General features: G+C 37.8%; 1 protein-coding gene across 2 annotated transcripts in view; it reads left to right on the top strand.

Annotated features, from left to right (window-relative positions):
• The window catches only part of Cep128 (centrosomal protein 128), a 303,824-nt gene extending 300,981 nt beyond the window's left edge, over nt 1–2,843 (top strand). For both annotated transcript variants that reach the window (XM_042692797.1, XM_042692798.1), the window contains one exon: nt 1,693–2,843. In XM_042692797.1, the coding sequence (XP_042548731.1) occupies nt 1,693–1,829 (137 nt within the window). In that variant the 3' untranslated portion in view covers nt 1,830–2,843. The remainder of the gene's footprint in view (nt 1–1,692) is intronic.
• The last annotated feature ends 18,493 nt before the right edge of the window (nt 2,844–21,336 follow it).

Here is a 21,336-nt window from a genome sequence, read left to right on the forward strand (position 1 = left end):
TCCTGGGGCTTAAACTCAGGGTCTGGGTGCTGTCCACACTCTGCGTTTGTGCTCAAGGCTTAGCACAATACCACTTGAGCCACAGACCCCCAGCCCTCCCCTCCCCTCTTTTTGGTGCTTAATTGGAGATAAGAGTCTCATGAACTTTCCTGCCAAAGCTAGCTTCTAACCAAGATCCTCAGATCTCAGCCTCCCAAGTAGATAGGATTACAGGCATGAGCCACACTGCTCAGCCAGATCTATTTTTTAAAATACAAGTTTTATTTTATTGTTATTGTAAAGGTGATGTACAGAGCGGTTATAGTTACATAATTCAGGTAATAAGTCCATTTCTTTTGGAACAGTATCACTTTTTCCCTCTATTTCTCTCAGTTTTTCCCTCCTGACCTCTTCCCCAACAAGGTATATAGTTCATTTTCAACATAGTGTCTAGTGAGCATTTGTTCACCCTTTGTCCCACCATTCTCTGCTCCCCCTTCACTCCCCCAAACAGAAAAACATACAAGACAAAATGTACAGAAATCCAAAACAATAACAAAAGAGAAAAACAAACAATAAGTAGAATAACATAAAATCTCTTGTTTCCATTTCTTGGAGTTCATTTCAATAAGCATCATTTTATATGATCATATGCACATAGCTATTAAGCCTTTGTGATCCTCTCCTACGAATATCTTCCTTTGATTTCACTATGTGAATGTCTAGAGTCTTGTATAATTTATCATGCCCTAGTATATGTTTTTGTCTTTTACCATCCAGTGTGTTAGCTTGTAGGCACTTTATAGTTATAACAAATGAGGAAAATCATGAAACATATGTTCCTTTGGGTCTGGCTTACTTGACTTAATATAGCTTTTTCCAAGTCTTTCCATTTCTTTATGAATGGTACAATATCTTTCTACCGAAAAAAGCATAGAGTTCCAGCACACACACACACACACACACACACACACACACACACACGTGTGTGCACACGCATACACATACACATCACATTTTTTTGATCCATTCATTTGCTGAGTAGCATCTGCACTGACTCTCCATCTTGGCTGTGGTTGTGATAAACAGTGCTGCATTGAATGTGATTGTGCTGGTAGCTTTGGTCTGGCCTTGTTTGTGTCTATTCTATAAATGCCCAGGAGTGGGATTGCTGGGTCATAGAGAAGCTTTCCATAGTGGTTGAACAAGTTTATATTCCCATTTTTTGACCACATCCCTGCCAGCATCTGTTATTGTTAGTTTTCTTGACCATGTCCATAGTGACTGGGGTGGTGAAATATCATTGTTTTGATTTGCATTTCTTGCATTTTTTTTATGGCCAGAGATGTTGAATAAACCAGAGGATGTAGCAAAGAGGATTCCATAAATAAGAAGCCCTTAAGATTTCTCCCTCTGTTGTTCTCTCTCTCTCTATCTGTCTCTCTGTCTCTCTGCGTGTATGTTTAGATCATTGGATTCTGACAAAGCCCACATTGCACACCCACATGCTCTCAATTTTTTTTAAAAATTCAGTTTTATAGTCGTACAAATATATTACTTTTTAAAATACACAATTATGTTAAAGGTCTGTTCATATAAATCTTAATTCTAGATACTAACATACAAACCATGATTAATTAACTCTTTTTACAAAATTAATCTTTTAGCCTGGGTTCTCCATTCATGTTGGTTTATATTTCTCTTTTCTTCTAGCTTTGCCAGCATTTACCAAAAGAACTGTTACTCCAGACTCAGCTTCAATCAAGGGAGATGTTGCAAATTTACCATTGAGTAGAACAAGCTCACAATCCAAGAAGGACGAATATGAGAGCAAAAAAAGCAAAATGTAATTAGTTATTTTATTTGAGTGTTTTAAGAATAATAGCTTATCTGTCCTTTGCTGCCATTTGGACCTGATTGTCTAACATACATACCTGTGGCTTTGGCTCTTTGCTATTGCCAAATGTTGACTAAAATGAAAATATACTTAAGTCTTTGTGAATGACAAAGTTAACCAAAAGTGAATGATATTACCAAAGTAATAGCAACTTATGAATGATAGGCAGCTAACTAAATGGCAACATGCCAATAGAGAAAGATATATTTTCACTTTGTATTTCCCTTTTATAAAATGTGGTCAGTTACAATTTCCTGACCAAAACTTGGGTTTATAATTGATGCCTTTCAAAAATTACTGGCTAAAAGAAGAAAAATGAGTTCTCCTTTAGGCAAAAGTTGCCAGCACTTTAAATTCAGGGAGCATTTATATACAATTAATTTTTCAAATGCGTTCTCCCTTATTAATTATCATGTGTTGTAACATGTCATGGAGATTTGCATATGTCATATTAACTCTCTTTGTAAATGCTCAGGACTGTTAATGTCCATCATCTAGCAGTCTTATTACCATAGGAAGTACCTTAAAATGATTTCTAATCATCCGTTTTTAATAGCAATAAAGAATTTATAAATAATATCTGAATTATAGAGTACTGTAAAGAATTCAGAGCACAGTTTATTTATTTGTCTTTTTGTCAAATATCCCACATATCCCAAAGATGGCCATATACTGGACCATCTTTCATTTAATGTGACCAAGGTTACAGCGCCAAACTCCTGAGTCTGTGAGGTTCACTCTGCAAGAGCTCTTGTAGAATTTGGTACTATCCACCTGCTTTTTACATCCCAGCTCTTCTCAACATCAAAGTGTTTTTAAGACCTTATCCTTTTTGCTTGCTCATCTACCAGTGGAGAAAGAGTTAAATCAAATGTAGAACAATGGTAAATATCTACAAACTCAGTCCTACTGGTTCATAATAGAAAGACTGCACAGAGACAAGGACAATAAAGCAATTCCTTAGTAATAATGTGTGTTACCCTTGTGTTTGTTAAAATAGACTTCTCTCATTTTTTGAAGGTGCTTCTATTTCTGTTTAAGATATGTTTTCCTAACCTACTACATTTAAAGGTATGCAATTCAATAATTACTGTAGAAAATGGAGATGTTTCATATTTAAAAAGTTTAAAAATAAGAACTGCCTGACCTCTGAAAGTACAGCACACATTTTATATTTTCTTGATTTCAATTTTTTTTTGGGTGCCTAACCTATGGTAGTCCTTGTGCTAGGGAGAAAAAAGATAACAAAACAGGTGTGCTTGTCACAAAGTATGTCTAATATTATGAATTACATAAAAATAGGGTGATATGTTTAGGCTGTCTAGAAAAAGTCTGAATTAGATAACCTTAAACAGTTTTTGTTTTGTTCATCCATGATCATTCTGAGGTTGTAAAGGGAGGAGCTCTTTTGAATAAGCAGTGCCTATTCAATTTCAGTGCTGCAGTTCCAGAGACCCTGAATTAGTGGAGGGTATTTTTCAGTATTTAGGATATTGAGAAGTTGTTATAGTACCTCTGCTAGTGTTGTGAGTAACAAAATAATAGTTTAGTTCTTGAGCCTACATTCCTAACAGAAAAGAAAAGGAGGGATAAAATTAACAGGTTTTATTTAAAATCTAAAGATAAAGGTTAAACCCCTTTATACATCAGAAAAGACTTCAAACCATCTGTTTAAATAGAACTGATCTGAACCTTTAATAGCATATCAATAGTTATTGAAAAAAGAAAACAGTTGCGCGGTGCTGGTGACTGACACTTATGATCCTAACTACTTAGTAGGCTGAGATCTGAGGACTGTTGTTCAAAGCCAGCCTGGGCAGAAAAGTCTATGTGACTCTTTTCTCTAATTAACCACACACTCCCTACTCAAAATAAAGCAGCAAACCCATGGAAGTGGAGCTGTGGCTCCACTGTTAGAGTACTGGCCTTGAGCCAGAAAGCTGAGGGACAGACAGTACAACAGTCCCTGAGTTCAAGACCCAGGACAGGCACAGGACAAAAAATAAAGAGAATTACATTAGTTCAATTAGACCTGAAAGTTTAAGGGAACTTTGGATTATTGATTCAGAAAATCTGAAAAAAGTAAGGCTATTATATCATGTTATTGAATCTTCTATGCTACTGCTGGATGAATTAAGGTGTTTGACTTTCAATATGGATCACACAAGAACTTCAAAGGCAAAGTCACTTTTCATGAGAAGGAATTTTGTCAAAATTCTTTGGCCCTCTTTTTTTTTTTTTAACTTAAACCCAAGGATATTTCTCCTATAAAGATTTTTCCTATCTCTTGTAGTTACCATAAACTTGAGTTGGAAATCCAATGGAATGGTAAGAAAACACTAATGGTTTGATTTGTATGTTTCAAAGCCAGTGAGTGTTTTTCCTTTACTCACTCCCCTGGCAGGATGGCTGAAATTACGTGTGATATCAGCTCCATTTGAATTGTAACTGGTCAGTCACAGTGTTGCAGCACTGGGACATTGGAAGGGATAAACTTTATTCTGCAGGGAGCCTGGTCCAACACTTAATTTGAAGATTGACCTTTTTTGGTTTAATAATTTTGATTCTCCTGGCCGTCTTTTCCTCTAAATACACTGAACTTCTACTGAAGTTATGAAGGCCACAGAGAGAGAAACACAGCTGGGAGAAATCTAGCTTGGTGTTTTTCCCATTGGCTAAGGTCATATTATTTCCTTAACTAGTGTCTGACTTGAAAGTTCAAAACCAACTGGTTATATAACGTTTTGTGCACTCAGTTTCCCAAAACCATTAGATTTTTAAAAATTGTTATAGCTTACATATTTCAACAAGAAGGAGATAAATTCCATAACAATAAAATGCTACACATATAACTTCAAGATTACGCATGTAAAAAGTGCCTGGATACTTGTCCAAGAAGGCAGATAAGCCTGATTTTCTTATTCATTTTTTTCTCCTTTCATCATAAGTTCCTTTTTCATTTTGAAAATTCAGTTCCATGATATACAGGCTCTATTTAGGGTCAGTAATTGTTTCATTTTCTCTACTCTGCACTGCGTCTTATAGTTAAGTTAACAAATAGTATTTTAAACTGGAACAAATTCTCATATATAATGAAGTAGGATATTTACTTATGAAGTAGATATTTACTTAGCAAACCCTCTTTTAGGAAGGAATAAATATCTCAAAATTGTTTTATGTGGGATTTGTTTTTTGTTTTTTTTTTACCAGCACAGCTACACATCATATGCTGGCTAAGAAGAATATGAATGATTATTGACTAAATTATTCCTTTACAAAGGTTCTTATGTCCCATCCCTAAACAAACTGTCCCAAGATAGTTTTTTCAGCTTTTAAACAAAACAAAACAGCATTTGTGATTTTCACAGTCTTCAAATGAAGAAGCAGTTTCTCATGAAAGCATCTGGCTTTCCTGGATCAAAACTGAACCATGAATTTAAGCTGGAAAACAAATTGGAGAATTTGTATATAAAGGCTTTTCATGCACCAAAATACAATAAAAAAAGTTAGCTCGTTTAACTTTTAAGTTCTCAAATACAAAGCAGTAGAAACTTATTAACTTATCCCTATTTGAGAAGAGAAATGTAAACCATGAAAGGAAAAATTCCATCTTTTTTTTTTTGTACAGAATATAGCACATCCAATTTAGGGCCAGTAAACATGCTTACACTGGGAAGCAGAACTTTAGATTCCAAGCCCCCAAATACATTTCAGAGATGTCACCTTGCTTTTGATTTGTAACTAGGTAAAATTAGGTGTTCTGTCCTGGTGAAACCAGGCCCACTTTTCCAGTGTGACTTGGTCTTCCCCATCTTAGCTTCTCCTGCCATAGCAGTACAGGTGTCTGTGTCCTATCTAAACCCAATCCCAACACACTGGGCCAGCCCCTACCGTTAATCTCTGAAGTCTAGCACCCATACATGCCACACTGAGGGGCAGACTTTCTAGGTTTTGTAGTACTAGAATTTCTTTTTTAGAAACAAGAGATTAGAAAAAAGATTTTATATCAAAAATCTTTGGCTAGTCATAGGTAAAACCCTAGGAATACTTTTGTGCCTTGGTATTTTTCCTTTCTTAACACAACTTAATACTGACATAGGTGCAAAGTCCTGTGGCAATGATGAATGTGAATGGATATCCACCAAGCTCTTTGCAGGAAAATACTGAAGTACTAAACATAGCAGCCACATGTTCATTACCTTTCAGGAGGGTTGTGAAAACAACATATAATCAGATGACCTCCACATATTTTTTTTCATGTGCAACCTTTGACAGTTGAAGTAGGCCCATGAAAGTATAAATGCTTCTCTAGTTTTTTAAGAAAAGAACTGCACCATCTATCAGATATTTTCCTAACAGGAATTTAATGTGTTTTAAAGTTTGTACCATGGCCATAGTCTGGGATGGTTGCTCTGTTGTTCTTTGGCAGATGCTAGATTGTCATGCTGTCTGTTTTTTGTCATCTTTTCACAGATCTCTGTGACTTGACACCTTTCTCGTTTATTATTCTTTCAATGAAGCACTGTGACTGACATTGTTTAAATAAAGCCAAAAGTTACAATTTGCCCTTAGATATTAGAACTCTGGATCAGCTTTGTACTTCACTAGGGAAAATAAAATAGCAGAAGACTAGCTTAAAGCTGTTTTTGTTTTTTAACAAAATGAACGGGTAGCAAATTACCAGCAGTTCAAATGTTACAATTTAAAAGTAAGAAAATATTCTGAAGGCAAGAGGGATAATATTATATGTTCTTTAGTTAGTCACTAATTGACAGTCTCATTTAAATTCTGATTTAATATTTTCTTAAAATCATACTTGCTAAAAAAAAAACAAAAGGGCCAAGGCCAATTTTTATAGTATCAGATTTTTCCATGAATTTTTTTTCTTATTTTTTTCCTTGCAAATTCTTAAGGAAAAATTAAGTCAGGATACTTGTAAGAAGTTACCAAGGGGTCAAATGGCTTTTAAAAGCCATGCTGGCCCACAATGTAAAAACATACACTTCCAAACAATACATCTCTGTTTGTCCTTGAAATGCAGTATTTCTGTTGGAAATATTTCCTCACTCCCAGTGTATCTTCATTTCCTTCTCCAGTAGCCAATCCCCTACTCACAGATGTTTTGAAGTAGCTTTACATCCCTTATTTGGGCCAGCCTCCGGACTAGAGTCATGTTACCTATCCTGGGTATAGATCTCATAACATTAGGGTAATGGCAGTCAGAAAGAGCTAGTGAGATGAAAACATACTACTCTCATGTTGCTTTTTTTTTTTTTGAGATATAGGCTGATCTGTTAACCTAGAATGTATATAAAAGAAGATCCTTATTCTTCATATTTTTCATGGGATGTTATGCAACTATTTGTAATATAATATTTATATGTGCTTTATGTATCAGAGAACTAATATCTATTATCTTCTGAACCTTCTTATATTCCCCAAATAGATCAGTTGCACCTAGGATGTAAAATTAATTTTTAAAATGCATCCCCTCTACAAGACATTTTTTTTTCAGTCTGGAAGCCATCTATTATCAATCATACTGCATGACTTCCCCACCCCCTCCCACCCTCACCCCTTTGCTGGTCCTGGGGCTTGAGTGCTGTTCCTGAGCTTCTTTTGCTCAAGGCTAGCACTCTACCACTAGAGCCACAGCTCCACATCTGGCTTTTTGGTAATTTATTGGGGATGAGGGTCTTGGGGACTTTCCTTCCCGGGCTGCCTTGATCCTTATCTCAGCCCCCTGAGTAACTAGGATTACAGGCTTGAGCCACTGGCACTGGGCAAAACTGTATAACTTTTATTTAGTGTTATCCCTAGGGTAGTGATAATGCTAGTTCAGATTTTGTTTGTCCATTGTCCCCAAGCACTTAGCTAGATGAGGAAATCAAGGATGGCAAAACTATATGAACTCAGAGGAAGCGGGGTTGTCTCAACGATGCATGTTTTGAGCAGTTTACTACAGGTTAACAGTAGCACTGTAGTAATAGCATTCCTATAGTAGCACCCCATCCCCCTATTCCAAGGCAAAGTGCTAGAAAGCAGGATTGTGAGAAAGTCCTGACAAACTTGATGTGCATTATAAAATCATACTTCTGATGAAAGTTAATAATAATCTTTTTTTTGTCAGTTGTAGGGCTTGAACTTGGGACCTGGGTGCTGTCCCTGAGCCTCTTTGTGCTGCAGGCTAACACTCTACTACTTGAGCCACAGTGCCACTTATGTTTTTGAGTGGCTAATTGGAGATAAGAGTCTCACAGGGACTTTTCTGCCCAGGTTGGCTTTGAACTGCAACCCTCAGATCTCAGCCTCCTGAGTAGCTAGGATTACAGGCATGAGCCACTGGCGCCCAGATATAATCTTTAATATTCTCTCTGGACCACTTGCTGATGTTTACATCTGGATGTGAAGTAGCCTTCTTTCAAATAATTTTTCATTTGGGTGTCCTGTGCTCATCTGTCATTTTGGATTTCATTTTATTTATGTGATCATTAATCCCACTGTGAGTGAAGATACAGGCTTGATTTATGACTTAGCATTTTAAAAACTTCTCATCCTAATGACCTTGAAGCTGTCAGTTACCAAAAATTAAACAGCCATTGTAGCAAAGCCTTCTAACTAGGTGGCTTTGGAAAGATGGGTGTTTAAAGACATTTAGCAAAGTCTAGGGAGTTTTGCCTCTATTTTTTTTTTTTCTGGGCTAAGTAAAATAGATGCATCATTTCTAACAAGGCACTTCCTGCTCAGAGTCACTGGCAGAGCAACCTCCTCCCAACAGCTGCAGGCTTGAGAGACCTCATGCTGCTGGCCAAGGTTCATTCTGTGCTTTGACAAAGACCACAGCCAATAAAGCCAGTGTGGACTGTGGAAAGAGTTTCCCATTTTTTCCATTGGAGAAGTCTTTTGTGAGGTTTCTCTGACTGTTCCAAATTAACCGTGGTAGTCATTGCTCATTTTTTAATTTTAACTGCGTGTAAACCTACTGATTAGATTCCACTAAGGACAAATCATGGTTTGGTGAGGAAGTTACATATCCTTTTGTTTGGTATTCCTTAAAGCACTGGTTCTCAATGTGGTCTCAAAACAGCCAGCTGAAATATCACCTGGGAACTTACTAGAATTCCAGATTTTATGGTCATCCCTCGACCTGCTGATTCACTAACTCTAGGAGTGGAGCCAGCATTCTGTCTTGTAACACACAATCCATGTGATTCTGTTGAATTTATTCTCGCATTTAAGAACCATACTAACATTTGATTATAAACTTCCTTGAATTTTTATTGTCTTTCCTAAAACCAAAACAATATGGCTGCTTTACCAGGTACAAAAGCACTCTTTCAAAATTTGATTCTCAGTATTTTATATTCTCCCAGTTTCTTCTAACTGCAGCTTTAGTCCTGAAGTTCCCTCAAGTGAAGAACTTAAAAGTAGCTTCTCAAGATTTGATTTACTTGACTTACTACTAAATAGAGGTCACTGTCTACCTGAACATTCGGACAATTTCTGTTAATTCCTTGTGAGCCATCATTGAACCAACCCATTAAATTAGAACCTATTGTACAGCTCTCCTCTCTTGTTGGAAGGGTAAAATAGTATCTTGTTACCTAAAGTATGTGACTATCTTTAGGGCCAAGTTATAATCCTGTTTGCTCTCATAGGATCTTGGAAACAACCTAATTTGAGAAATTTGTTCTGAGTTATCATTTTACATGAAATTTCTTTTTTTCCTGTCTCTTCTTGTGGCTCACAGTCACTTGCTCTAGTTTCAGACTTTGACATTGTCACCTTAAGAAAGAGTTTTGACCTGATGGTTCCTATGCATTTGAATCTCATATAGCTTTTCCTCACTATCTACAATTAGATCAGATGTCTGTTTTATCTTCCCATCTCTTTTGTTCCTGATTTTGAATAGTCATATGTAATTTGTCACAGACTTATATATTTTGTAATCCCTTTTGAATATTTACAGATAATATGAAACATTTGTTTGAAATTAAGTTCCTTTCCCAACCTTTTTGCTTAGGAATGGACTAAATGGAATCTATACAGAGCCTCCCAATTCCAAAACAATGGAATATTTTCAAGAACTTCCATCAGTTAGACAATTGATTTGTAAGAGAAAATGGTTTTTTTCCAGAAGAGTGTTTGTTTATTGAACAGCCATGATGTGGTAGGCCCCATTCAGAATCTTTACTAAAGATCCTTTGCAGTCAACAGCAATGATAAACGTATTGCAATGTACAGGTTTTGCCTAAATCACAAAACAAAACAAATGCAAAAAACATAACCAACATAACCAGTATAACCAGTTCCAGCATAACCCCTGGAACAATTTTTAATTTTATGAATTCATTTGTCTTCAATTATTTTATGGTTGGGAATTCATACGAAGCCATTATGTAAATTATTTCCTTCAAATACAGCCTACATGAATACACAGTTCATTGTATTACATTTACTATCTACTGTGGGAAATCTTCCTGGTTTTGAACAGAGCTTTGTGTCAATAATTACATACTTGCATTCATAAGTTTTCCCTAGGCTAGTGACCTTCCACCCAAGAAAGTGCCTTTTCAACTAATTCAACTCATTAATGTTATTCCATTTTAATTAATTATTGTGAAGCTAGTATATGCTAAGTCTTATTTACTTGGCTAAAATAGTCTTTAATATGTATTAGTAATCTTTTTAAATTTTTTGGTCAGTCATGGGGCTAGGCTCTGTCCTTGAGCTTTTCTGCTCAAGGCTAGTGCTCCTACCACTTTGAGCCAAAGCTCCACTTCTGGTTTTCTAGTGGTTAGTTGGAGATAAGAGGCCCATGGACCATGGCCACCAGTGCCTGGCTTATATTCATAATCTTCACCTTATAATTTTTAAGAATTTAAATATTTCAGCCCGGTGCCAGTGGCTCACACCTGTAATCCTAGCTACTCAGGAGACTGAGATCTGAGGATTGCGGTTCAAAGCCAGCCCGGGCAGGAAAGTCTGTAAGACTCTTATCTCCAATAAAACCACTAGAAAACCGGAAGTGACAGGGTGGCTCAAGTGGTAGAGTGCTCACCTTGAGCTGAAGAGCACAGGGACAGCGCCCAAGCCTAGAGTTCAAGCCCCACGACTGACAAAAAAAAAAAAAGAAAAGAAACCAAGCACATAGTCTGCAAATGATAACTCACCCCAATATTTTTTTTGTGAAAATACTGTACAGAGGGGTTACAATTACATGGGCAAGATAATGAGTACATTTCCTATCAAGCATTGTAGCCTCCTCCTTTGTTTACCCTTCACATCCATTCCCATCCTCCCCCGCCCCACCACCCAATCCTCCCTCCACCCCACACCAAAGTTGTAAAGTTCATTTTCGACATAACGTTGTACATCTCATTGTTGCAATGGGTCCACCTGTATCCCTATTTAAACGATTTGTTTTTCCCCTTCCCCTCCACAAATTATACCAACATCAAATACAGTGAAAGTAGGGGTTATACTGTAGGGGAGGGACATACAAAGCAACAAAGAAATCATCTTATAAATGTGTTAGAAACAATAGCAAGAAAGAAAAAAAACATTTGAATATATATTTTAGGGTTCATTTCCCTAGCATCAACTAATCTGACCTTTTCTGCTTGACTCAGACATATACTAGATATTGCAAATAAGGGAAACCATGGGACCTATGTTTCTTTGGGCCTGGCTTACTTCACTTAATATAATTTTTTCCAAGCCTTTCCATTTCCTAACAAAAGGGGCAATGTCATTCTTTCTGATGGAGACATAGAATTCCGTTGTGTATATATACCACATTTTCTTGATCCATTCATCTACTGAGGGGCATCTGGGTTGGTTCCATACCTTAGCTATGGTAAATAATGCTGCAATAAACATAGTCGTGCTGGTAGCTTTAGTGTGGTCTTGTTTGTGAACATTTGGGTAAATGCCCAAAAGTGGGATTGCTGGGTCCTAGGGGAGCTCTATGTGGAGTCTTTTGAGGAACCTCCATACTGCTTTCCAAAGTGGTTGAACAAGTTTACACTCCCACCAACAATGCAGTAAGTTTCCCTTCTGGCCACATCCCCTCCAGCATCTGTTGTTATTAGAGTTCTCAATTTTAGCCATTCTAACTGGGGTGAGGTGGTATCTCAATGTTGTTTTGATTTGCATTTCTTTTATGGCTAGGGAGGTTGAGCATTTCTTCATGTGTCTATTGGCCATCCTTCTTTCCTCTTCAGAGAAGTTTCTCTTTAAGTCTTTAGCCCACTTATTTATTGGACAGTTGTTTCTTTGAAGATTTGTTTTGTACCCCAATATCTTTAGCAGAGGCAGGAAGACCACGGTCAGGGGCAAAAGTACAGGACTTGGTCTGAAAAACAAACTGGGGCATGGCTCAAGCAGTAGACTGCTTTCCTATCAAAGAATATTTAGTATTAATAATACAGGAAGAAAGCCAATACCTTGACTTATTTTGAAAGTAAACACTAAAGGTGAAAGAAAGTTTGGGTATAGCCATCAAAACCATTTTTTTTAATGTTTTGCATTTGGGTAACCTTTACCTCCCAGAAAGTGTTTTGTGTGTTTTTAAGAACCGATCAGTTTGTTGAGTACTAAATGAAAATTTGATTCAAATTCTCAGCACCATTATTGAAGACAAGTGTCTTCAGTAATCTCATAGACAGATCTCATGTGAGAATATTACAGTTCTGAGATCTAGATGTCCAACTGAACAGCTGCCATCTCTCTAGTTACCTCCAGATTACTGCTTGTGAGTTGAGGACCATGTGTTGTACATTTCTTATACCGACACCCAGGACTGAGGCCATATGTTCTCTACCCTTCATTCTGCCCCTGGGCACTCTTCATATTTCTCAGTGGAGTGTACAGTCTCAGACACTGATATGACCAAACAGCCATACAGAGATTTTCCCACACAGTGTTCATGTACATAGGTGTTCAGGCTAGATTTTTCATCACCAGTAAATATTTAGTGTTGATTACTCTCCTCTGAGAGTGATTACAAGTGAACGGGTAACAAAGTAGTCATCTAATGGAAAAAAAAAAATAAACTCAAATCCCAAAGGTGTCTTACTCTGGTGTTGAAAGCGTTGACGTGTGAGGAAAGTTTTTGTTCTTTTATGTGTGCAGATAATATATTTGAAACCTACTACTAGCTTCCTGTTGATGCCTTTCAGAGTATAAATAGTTGAATGAATTTCATATTTATTCTGATGCTCATCTCAGAACTATGACTTTACAGAAATGTCATGTCAGTTTAACAACAGCAACTTATCTTTCACCAAAGCATAAGTACCTGTTTTGGCTGGTATCATCACTGAAGCTCATTCCCAAATCACCCATGACTTGGGTGAGGAACCATGAAGGAGAATTTATACTCCAAGTAGATTTAGGGTAAACAAGAACAAAGTAAATCTATTATATTTTCAGTGTGTTTTTAAATTGTTAGCCAGAGGCTAACACATTCCCCCCAAAAAATGAAGAAGCATGATTAGTGGTACTATTATCATTTTAATACTATCACAGATTAAAATTCTCACCTCCCTTATCAGTATAATATTCCGAGTCAGGATTTTGGATGCTACAGATTAAAATTCTCACCTCCCTTATCAGTATAATATTCCGAGTCAGGATTTTGGATGCTACCTCATACAACTAATGGCAACTTAGAAAGCAGCTTATTTGGTGCATTCTGATATATAGAAGTTATAAATGTGATTACTGTATTTTAAATTGCAAGGTGCTTCACTAGACAGCAAACTCCTAAGCATTATGTTTTACCTAGCAAGGTGGTTAGAACTTTCTAAGTGTTCAAAATGTATTTTCTAATAGAGCTAACCACACCTACACTCTTCGCCATCTTTCTCAAATACAGTAAACAAAGGGTGTTTATTAACTGGTCTCCAGAGCCAAATTTGCAAAGTCTTTCAACACAGAACCAGTGGCCTGATTGTATTCATTTAAATTCACAGCACAGTGTTGTTCTTGAAACTTCAGCCTAAGGATTTAATTCCTGGCTCTGGTGCCATGAATGGCATAAAAACTACACCAATCTGGTAACTCCCCTATTCGCCAAGCATGAAATGTTCTGATTTTCCCCATTAGCACATGTCAGTAAAGTAACTGTGTTAGCATCACCAACATGATTTGGTGTTTGTAGAAGTGCCTCAGGATCTTATTATATAAAGCATCATATTTGTAGATTTTTATAGATTTGTATCATCATCGTATGCTTCTCTTTGGACTGTGTACTGGTGGGTTCCTGTAGGAAAAAATCCTGGAGATGGTAAGTTTGGCCCCTTGAATCCCAAATTGGTTTTGAAATGTAGGTTTTGGGGTAAGTGAAGAGACTCGTAATGATGAATTAACATCAGTTATTCCATGATTATTGACCTAGTGTCATCTATGGGAAGTTGATGCAGTGTGACAAATACAGCTGTGCAATGCCTCATAGATACGCCATCATCCAGTTGATCTCTGTCTGGTTGTAGTTTGATTGCCTATTCATCTCACCAGTGTTTTTCATCCTAAGACATTTGGCTTACTTACCTCATGTGCCAAATTCTTGTCTTTTGGCAATCTGCTTACTTGGACTAAGTGTCCACTATAAAAATCACTTTAAATTGTGATTGTTTTTCCTCTTTGTCTTTGCCCTTAGTACTTTCTCTCTTTCCACATTGCCCTTGCAATCCACATCTCTTTTTATCACATTTTGAAGTTCAGGCTGGAAAGCTTTTCCAACTGTTATGTTGCTTACAGTCATGAAGTGTTGCTGAAGGACTAGCTAATATGCGTTGCATCTGTCTTTTGCAACTCAATTAGGGAACCTTCCTGAGCCCCTAATGGTATAATTATATGATACAAGTTTTTTGGTATGGATACCATCATGCAACTTTTGTTTGTTAGCTTAGTGCAATTGCTTATGTATAGCACACAGTTTGTGGCAAGTATTATATTTTGCCTCATCTACTAGGTAGAATTCTGTAAGTGTTCTAAACACATTTTCTAACAGAACTAACCACACGTACACCCTCAGCCATCTTTCCCTAGTACAAATGAACAAAGCTAGAATCAAGCCCAAGGTGGTTCTCCATAGTGCTTTTTTACCTTATAGGCTTGCCCCAGGTCTGGCATGAAGTCAGATTCTGTCTACATTGGCAATTAGCAGTGGATGGAGGAAACTATAGGACAATCAAATACATTGCTAATTGGATTCTAAAATTAGCATTGCAACAATTCATCAAATATTTACTGGGTGCGAGTTGATATTTCTATTTTCACAAATGTGTCTTCTAACTTCATATTTCTGGCAAGACATAGCTACTTTGTTACTCTGCATAGTAGCATCTATATTATATGTTCTGCGTCAGTTCTGAGCTGCTTAACTAACTTTATTCAGTTAATCCTCACAACAGCTCTATGGCTTAGCATTATTATCATTTTCATTGAGCATATATTATAGCGGGAAATTGGGGCACAGGGGTATTCAGAAACTTGGTGAAGATCTCTTATTAGTAAGTATATAGGCCAAATGCAAATGCAGTGTGAATAGTTATGGGCTGGTCCTGGCATTTCACACTTGTAATCTTAGCTACGTGGGAAGCTGAAATCAGGAGAATCATGGTTCTTTGGCAAACACGGTCAAAAAAAGTGCATGAGACACCGTTCTTAGTTCATAGCAGGAAGTGGTGGGGAATGCCTATAGTCTGAGCGTTCTAAGGACACCAAGATCAGGAGGATTGAAGTTCTAAACCAACCCAAGCAGAAAAGTCTGTGAGGCTCAATCTCAACAGAAGAAGCTCTGCATGCAGTGGATTTCCATCACCTCAATAGAATTTGAGATGCCTTCTACACCTAGAAGCCTAAAATAGGTAGATCATGATCCATGGGAAAAGAAATCACTGACACTAAGGAGTTCTTTCAGTAATGTTTAAATAACATCCCTAGGAAAGAAAGGAGAGGCAGTTGCTACAAACCCCACCATTGTGCGGCTTTGGTGATACATGAGGTTTTGATACACCTAATCCTCTGGCACTTGAGGGGAAAGGCAGCCAGGAGTGGTAGACTTGAATCTCTATACTCCAACCAGCCAGGTTCTGCCAGAACAAATACAAAACATCCTCTGCCTAAAGAAACCTCTGCTAAGCCAGGAGCCAGTGCTCATGCCTGTAATCCTAGCTACTCAAGAGGCTAGGATCAATGGACTGCAGTTCAAAGCCAGCCCTGGCAGGAAATTCCATGAGACTCTGATCTCCAGTTAACCATCAGAAAACTGGATGTGGAGGTGTGGCTCAAGTGGTAGAGTGCTAGCCTTGAGCTGAAAAGCTCAGGGATAGCGCCCAGGCCCAGAGTTCAAGCCTCATGACCAGCCCTCCCCCTCCCCCCCCCCCCCAAAGCCTCTGCTAGTAAAGGTGGCTTTAGATAGAAACAGAGCTTAGAAATACAGGGTGGTGGGAATAGGAAGATTTTCTTATGAGCGTTCTGTAAGGTGGGGTGGATTTCGTGAATGAGATGTGATTTTTGCCACCAAATTCTTTCCTCCAGAGCTAATATTCTCATGGGATATTAATATTAGTGTTAATATTAATACAAGGGAAAAGGCCCCAGGTGAAGAAAAATTATTTTCCCCTTCAAGGGCAGAGTTATCTCAGGACGACCATGAAGTAAAGAGTTGCAGTGTGAGTGGAATATTAACCACATTATCATTAACCAACAGGATGGCAGGCTGCAATCCATAGGATTCACTCTGCAAAGTGGGAAAATGGAACCTGTTTAATTTCGGGCTGGTGTGGGACCTTCTGTCCTACTTTGAATCCTCTAGGCTTCCTCCCTCTGGTGTGCCATTATACTGCTCAAGAAGGTAATCAAGGTAGAAGTCTGTCATATGTGTGTGACTGATGCCACTGCCTCTGGCCCAGATACATAGATAATACAGAGCGAGGGTTCCTTTACATTTCATGAATTTCACCACCTCATCATTATGAATTAATCCTTTTATGGTTGTCTCTGAATCAGTCTTGGGGCATCCTAAAAGTGCCAGGAAAAAAAAAAAAAAAGAGAAAGCTTTTCTCAAGCAAACTTGACTTAATGGATAAGTAAATGTGCAGTTTCAAAAGCTGTCATTCGTAAGACGTCAAAAATGCATCAAAATAGGCTACTTAACTAAAATATAATCTTTCTTAGGTGGGAAAGGCAGTAGATTATAAAATACTGTGCTATGGGAATGCATAGCTTTAGGAACAGTTGTTATTTCACTTAGGTTTATAATACTTTAAATCCTAGTGTTGTCTTTTAGAAGTGTATTAGTTATCTTGTTTTCTTTATTTCTATCCCCTATGTGTTGTCTTTCTTAATTGTCTAATATAGCTCACAACTATGTGATGGAAATTCCACTAATATGCATTTGGATTTCTTGTGCTTGAAAAATAAAAATAAAGTCAAACAATCATTAAAACATGAAATCATAAGGGGGGTACACAAATATGTCCTTAAGTCAGGCATGAGTATACATCATAGTTTGCACTGGACAGATAATCTGTTCATTTACCATGAACTGAACTGACTGAACTTCAACTTTAGTTAAGCTGGAGATAAAGGAGCAATATAAAAAAAATGCAAACAGTCTGAGAATTGCCCTTTGGTCAATTTCAAGCCAATAATACATAATCAATTAAAATAAGCTTGTTTTTATACAATTCATATGCTGACTTGCCATATATTGGGAAATGAATAATAGGGAAAGGGTTGCTTCAGGTATAGTTACAGTAAAAACCTATACCTTGTGTGGTAAGGAAGTAAATCTTCAGAGGATTTTGAACGTTTGAGACCTGAGGGCTTACCCTTAATCGCATGATGGGGTTAAATCAGAGTGATGAGAAACGCGTTTTGGACTGAACTTCTCTCATTGAAAAGCTTCCTAAAATATGTGAATGCATTTTCTCAACTAGAAAGACAATGGACTTTATCAATTTATTTTCTATGATTTAGGCCAGGCACGCCTCAGGGACATACTGCCAGAATCAGTCATCATTGTGGAATATAGCAAGCAGAGAGAAGTTGAACCAGATTAGACTATTCTTCACTATTTGCCTTAGAGTAGTGAATAGTCACTCACACCACAAGGACTGTTATTACAGGCTGACCCCATATAGTTTGCTGGAGGGGATATTAAACATCATAAGTCTTGGTTGGAAAGAAGTATCTTATGCATGTAAACCTACTTAGTATTCTTGGCCTTTTTCGGAGGAAAAATAACAGACATACTTTTGTGATGTTTTAAAGTTAATCTTAGGACCTCAATTTAACTTTAATATCTACCACATAGGTAGAATTAAAGTTTAGGGGTATATACACATTTCCCAAATGAAAACTGTCCAGTTTCAAAAGCTGGTACTTAGAAAAAGCTCAGAACAGTTTTAATACAGGTTTAACATAGTATCTGTAAGTACAGCCTAGCTACCATTCAATGAATTGTTTCGCTTACACTTTTTCTTATTTCTTCTTACTCCTCTTCTTCTACTTGTTTCTACTTGCTTGCTTGCTATTTTTCCATTGTTGTTCTTTGTTTATGTGCACTAGGGTAATTAATGTAGGCCTCTGAAAAGACAAACCAAAGTCATGATCAGTGTACTAGGTTTCCTATACCTCTTGAAACAAATTACCATTGAATGGTATAAAGCAACAAGAATGTATTCTGTCACTGTTCTGAAAGCCAGAAAACCAAAGATGAACTTCCTTAAACAGGAATTGCTGTAAGGTGAGAAATCAGAGAAGCCACATTTTGAAGGAATTGTTACAAAGGCCTGTAGCCTGCAAATACACTTAACACTGTTCAAAAACAGGCCAGAGAGGAAAGAAGGGTCAAAAACAATACTAGCAAACCAATTCAGCTCCAATGTAGAGCAGAAGTGGGACTCCATGATAACCGGAGAACAGCCAGGAGACAGCACACAGGGCAGGAACACAGAGACAGAGACACGTGGCATGGCGTCCTCATCCCTGAGCTGGTCCAGGCCTAAATAGGGTCAGGTCAGGGGCCCAGGTCACAGGACACTCCCAGTCCCAGGCACTGGACTGACAGGTTCAGTAACCTATCAGCCAAGTGCCTGCCCCTGACCCCAGGGATTCAGATATACCCATCATCTGAAAGTGGGGAGGAGGGTGGGAGACCATCAACTTCCCCCACCATGAATACAAGATGCCAGACATAAGCAGGTACCAGCAGAACTTTTCCATCTAGGGAAGTTAGGCCTCAACCTTCCATATAGGTTGTACTTAGAGGCTAGTCAGAAGCTGATGATTCAAGCCATTTAGGGAGTTAATTAAGAGAGAACCAGAGCATTCTCTCTATGCAAAGCTTTCCTAAGGCGATGCCATCTACATTTCCCTGAAGCAAAGCCCTCCTAGCTCACCTTGAGCTAGGCATCTGCACTCAATGAATGACCTCTCTCACTTCTAGAAAGAAATGACTTAGTCTCCTTATTTCAACATGAAGGTGCCTATTCTATTGGAGAAACTAATTTGGGGGGAGGAGGAGGGATTTTTGTGTCTCTTAGTATACTTAGTAGCATCCCTGAACTCCTATCATGTAGATACTGTTGCAAAAAAGCAAAATGTCTTCAGACATTGCTGGTTAAGTAACAGTGGTGTTGAAAAAAAAAAATGGGTCAAAATTACCCAACTTGTAAAAGGAAAAGCCAAGATTTAAACTAGCAGCTGGGATTTAGAAGAGATGCCTTTACCCATAGTGGTATCCTGTACTCATTTAAAGACTATGTTGTTATAGACTTCAAAAGCACCTTCCCTTGCAGCTACATAGTTTGTAAATAAGATGTAAGAATGGATGGAAGAAGAGAACCACCACTTACTCAGCTCATGCTGTAAAGAGTGTATTCAAATTGAAATTTTCATGTAAGTAATTTCACCTAATTCTCATGGTAGATCATTGGAGTAGACATTATTATATTATTATCTTTTTTTGGGGGGGGGGGGGTCCGGTCATGGGGCCTGAACTCTGGGCCTGGGCACTGTCCCTCAGCTCTTCAGCTCAAGGCTAGCATGCTACCACTTGAGCCATAGCACCACTTCCGGCTTTTTTTTTCTGCTTATGTGGTGCTGAGGAATCAAACCCAGGGCCTCATGCATGCAAGGCAAGCGCTCTACCACTGAGCCACCTTCCCAGCCTGTATATTATTATCTTTAATGGAAGAACCTGGAACGGAAAAGTTCAGTCTCTTTAGCCAAAGTATAAACTTGTATAAGAAGAAGAAGCAGAATTTGACCCTGTTCTTTCTGACTTTGAAGGTCATGACTTTCCATTTTATTGTTCCTTAGATGTGGGAGAGGAAAATTTTAGGCTCTCTTTTTTTCTATAAAAATACGAAATTTGTAGCACTGATACCTGGAGATTTTGAGCTTTCTCTTGTCCTCCCCACTTTACAATGGGTCTAAGAAAGTACAGCTCAAGTAGGTGAGCAGGGCCTGGAAGACCTGCTTTGAAGTTCTGACCTTGGGCAAGTCACATAACAAATGAGAGCTTCCACTTCTTTATTATCAAATATAAGAGCAATATTTCCCACCTTTTAAGATAGGAAGGAATATGTAAATGTTATTTTTGGTACAATTTTGATCATTAAATGTATAAGCTCTGTACTTTTCCACTTGCATTCTCTTCCTTTCAAAGCACTGGCAATGATTCTACCTCTTTCTCCACCACCATTGAGGATATCTGAAAAACTGACTTGTACAAAATTTCTAAGACTCATTCTTGACTGAAAATGCAGAGATCTGGGGAGTGGGAGGAGAAAACAAGTCCTGATAGCAAAGCAATTATATACTTCAGAAGACCAGAGAGTTCTTGATGGGAGAAGACAAGTCAACACAAGGAGACAATGATCTTCAAGATTTTTTTCCTACTGTCTAAATGCAGATTTTTATCAACCCAGGACTTATGCTTTTAACTATAAACACAAATATATATACCTATCATGCCTGATGCAGAACAAGAAGAAAAAAAAATCACAACAGAACTGAGGAATGTAGTACTCTAGACCAATATCCTGAACGTCAAAGCTCACCTACTTTCTTGGTACTTCTAAACTGAGCAAAGAAAAAACAACTACCCAGTCTATACAGATGTGTATCTATGTTCTCAACTCAGTGAGCTGAGCACTTCAAATATGAATCATTACTTAAAGGAGATGTTACTTTAAAGAAAATGTTGATTTAAAAAAGGAGATGTTCATATTTGGTGGCCTGGCTGAGAATGTGAGCTGCGAACCATAGAGATTGCAAAGGTAATGTGATAATACAAACTGTCTAGTCCAGGGTTAGCAGTGGACATGTTCTACATCAAACTAACTCCATCATTGAGAATTTTGACAAGACATCCAACCAGTACATCTCCATTCAGAGAAATTGGGAAGAAAGAATAAATTAGTGTACCTTAAGATTAT

Source organism: Dipodomys spectabilis, unplaced genomic scaffold (assembly GCF_019054845.1).
Source record: "Dipodomys spectabilis isolate Male_0828 unplaced genomic scaffold, ASM1905484v1 ptg000157l, whole genome shotgun sequence".
Classification (NCBI taxonomy): domain Eukaryota; kingdom Metazoa; phylum Chordata; class Mammalia; order Rodentia; family Heteromyidae; genus Dipodomys; species Dipodomys spectabilis.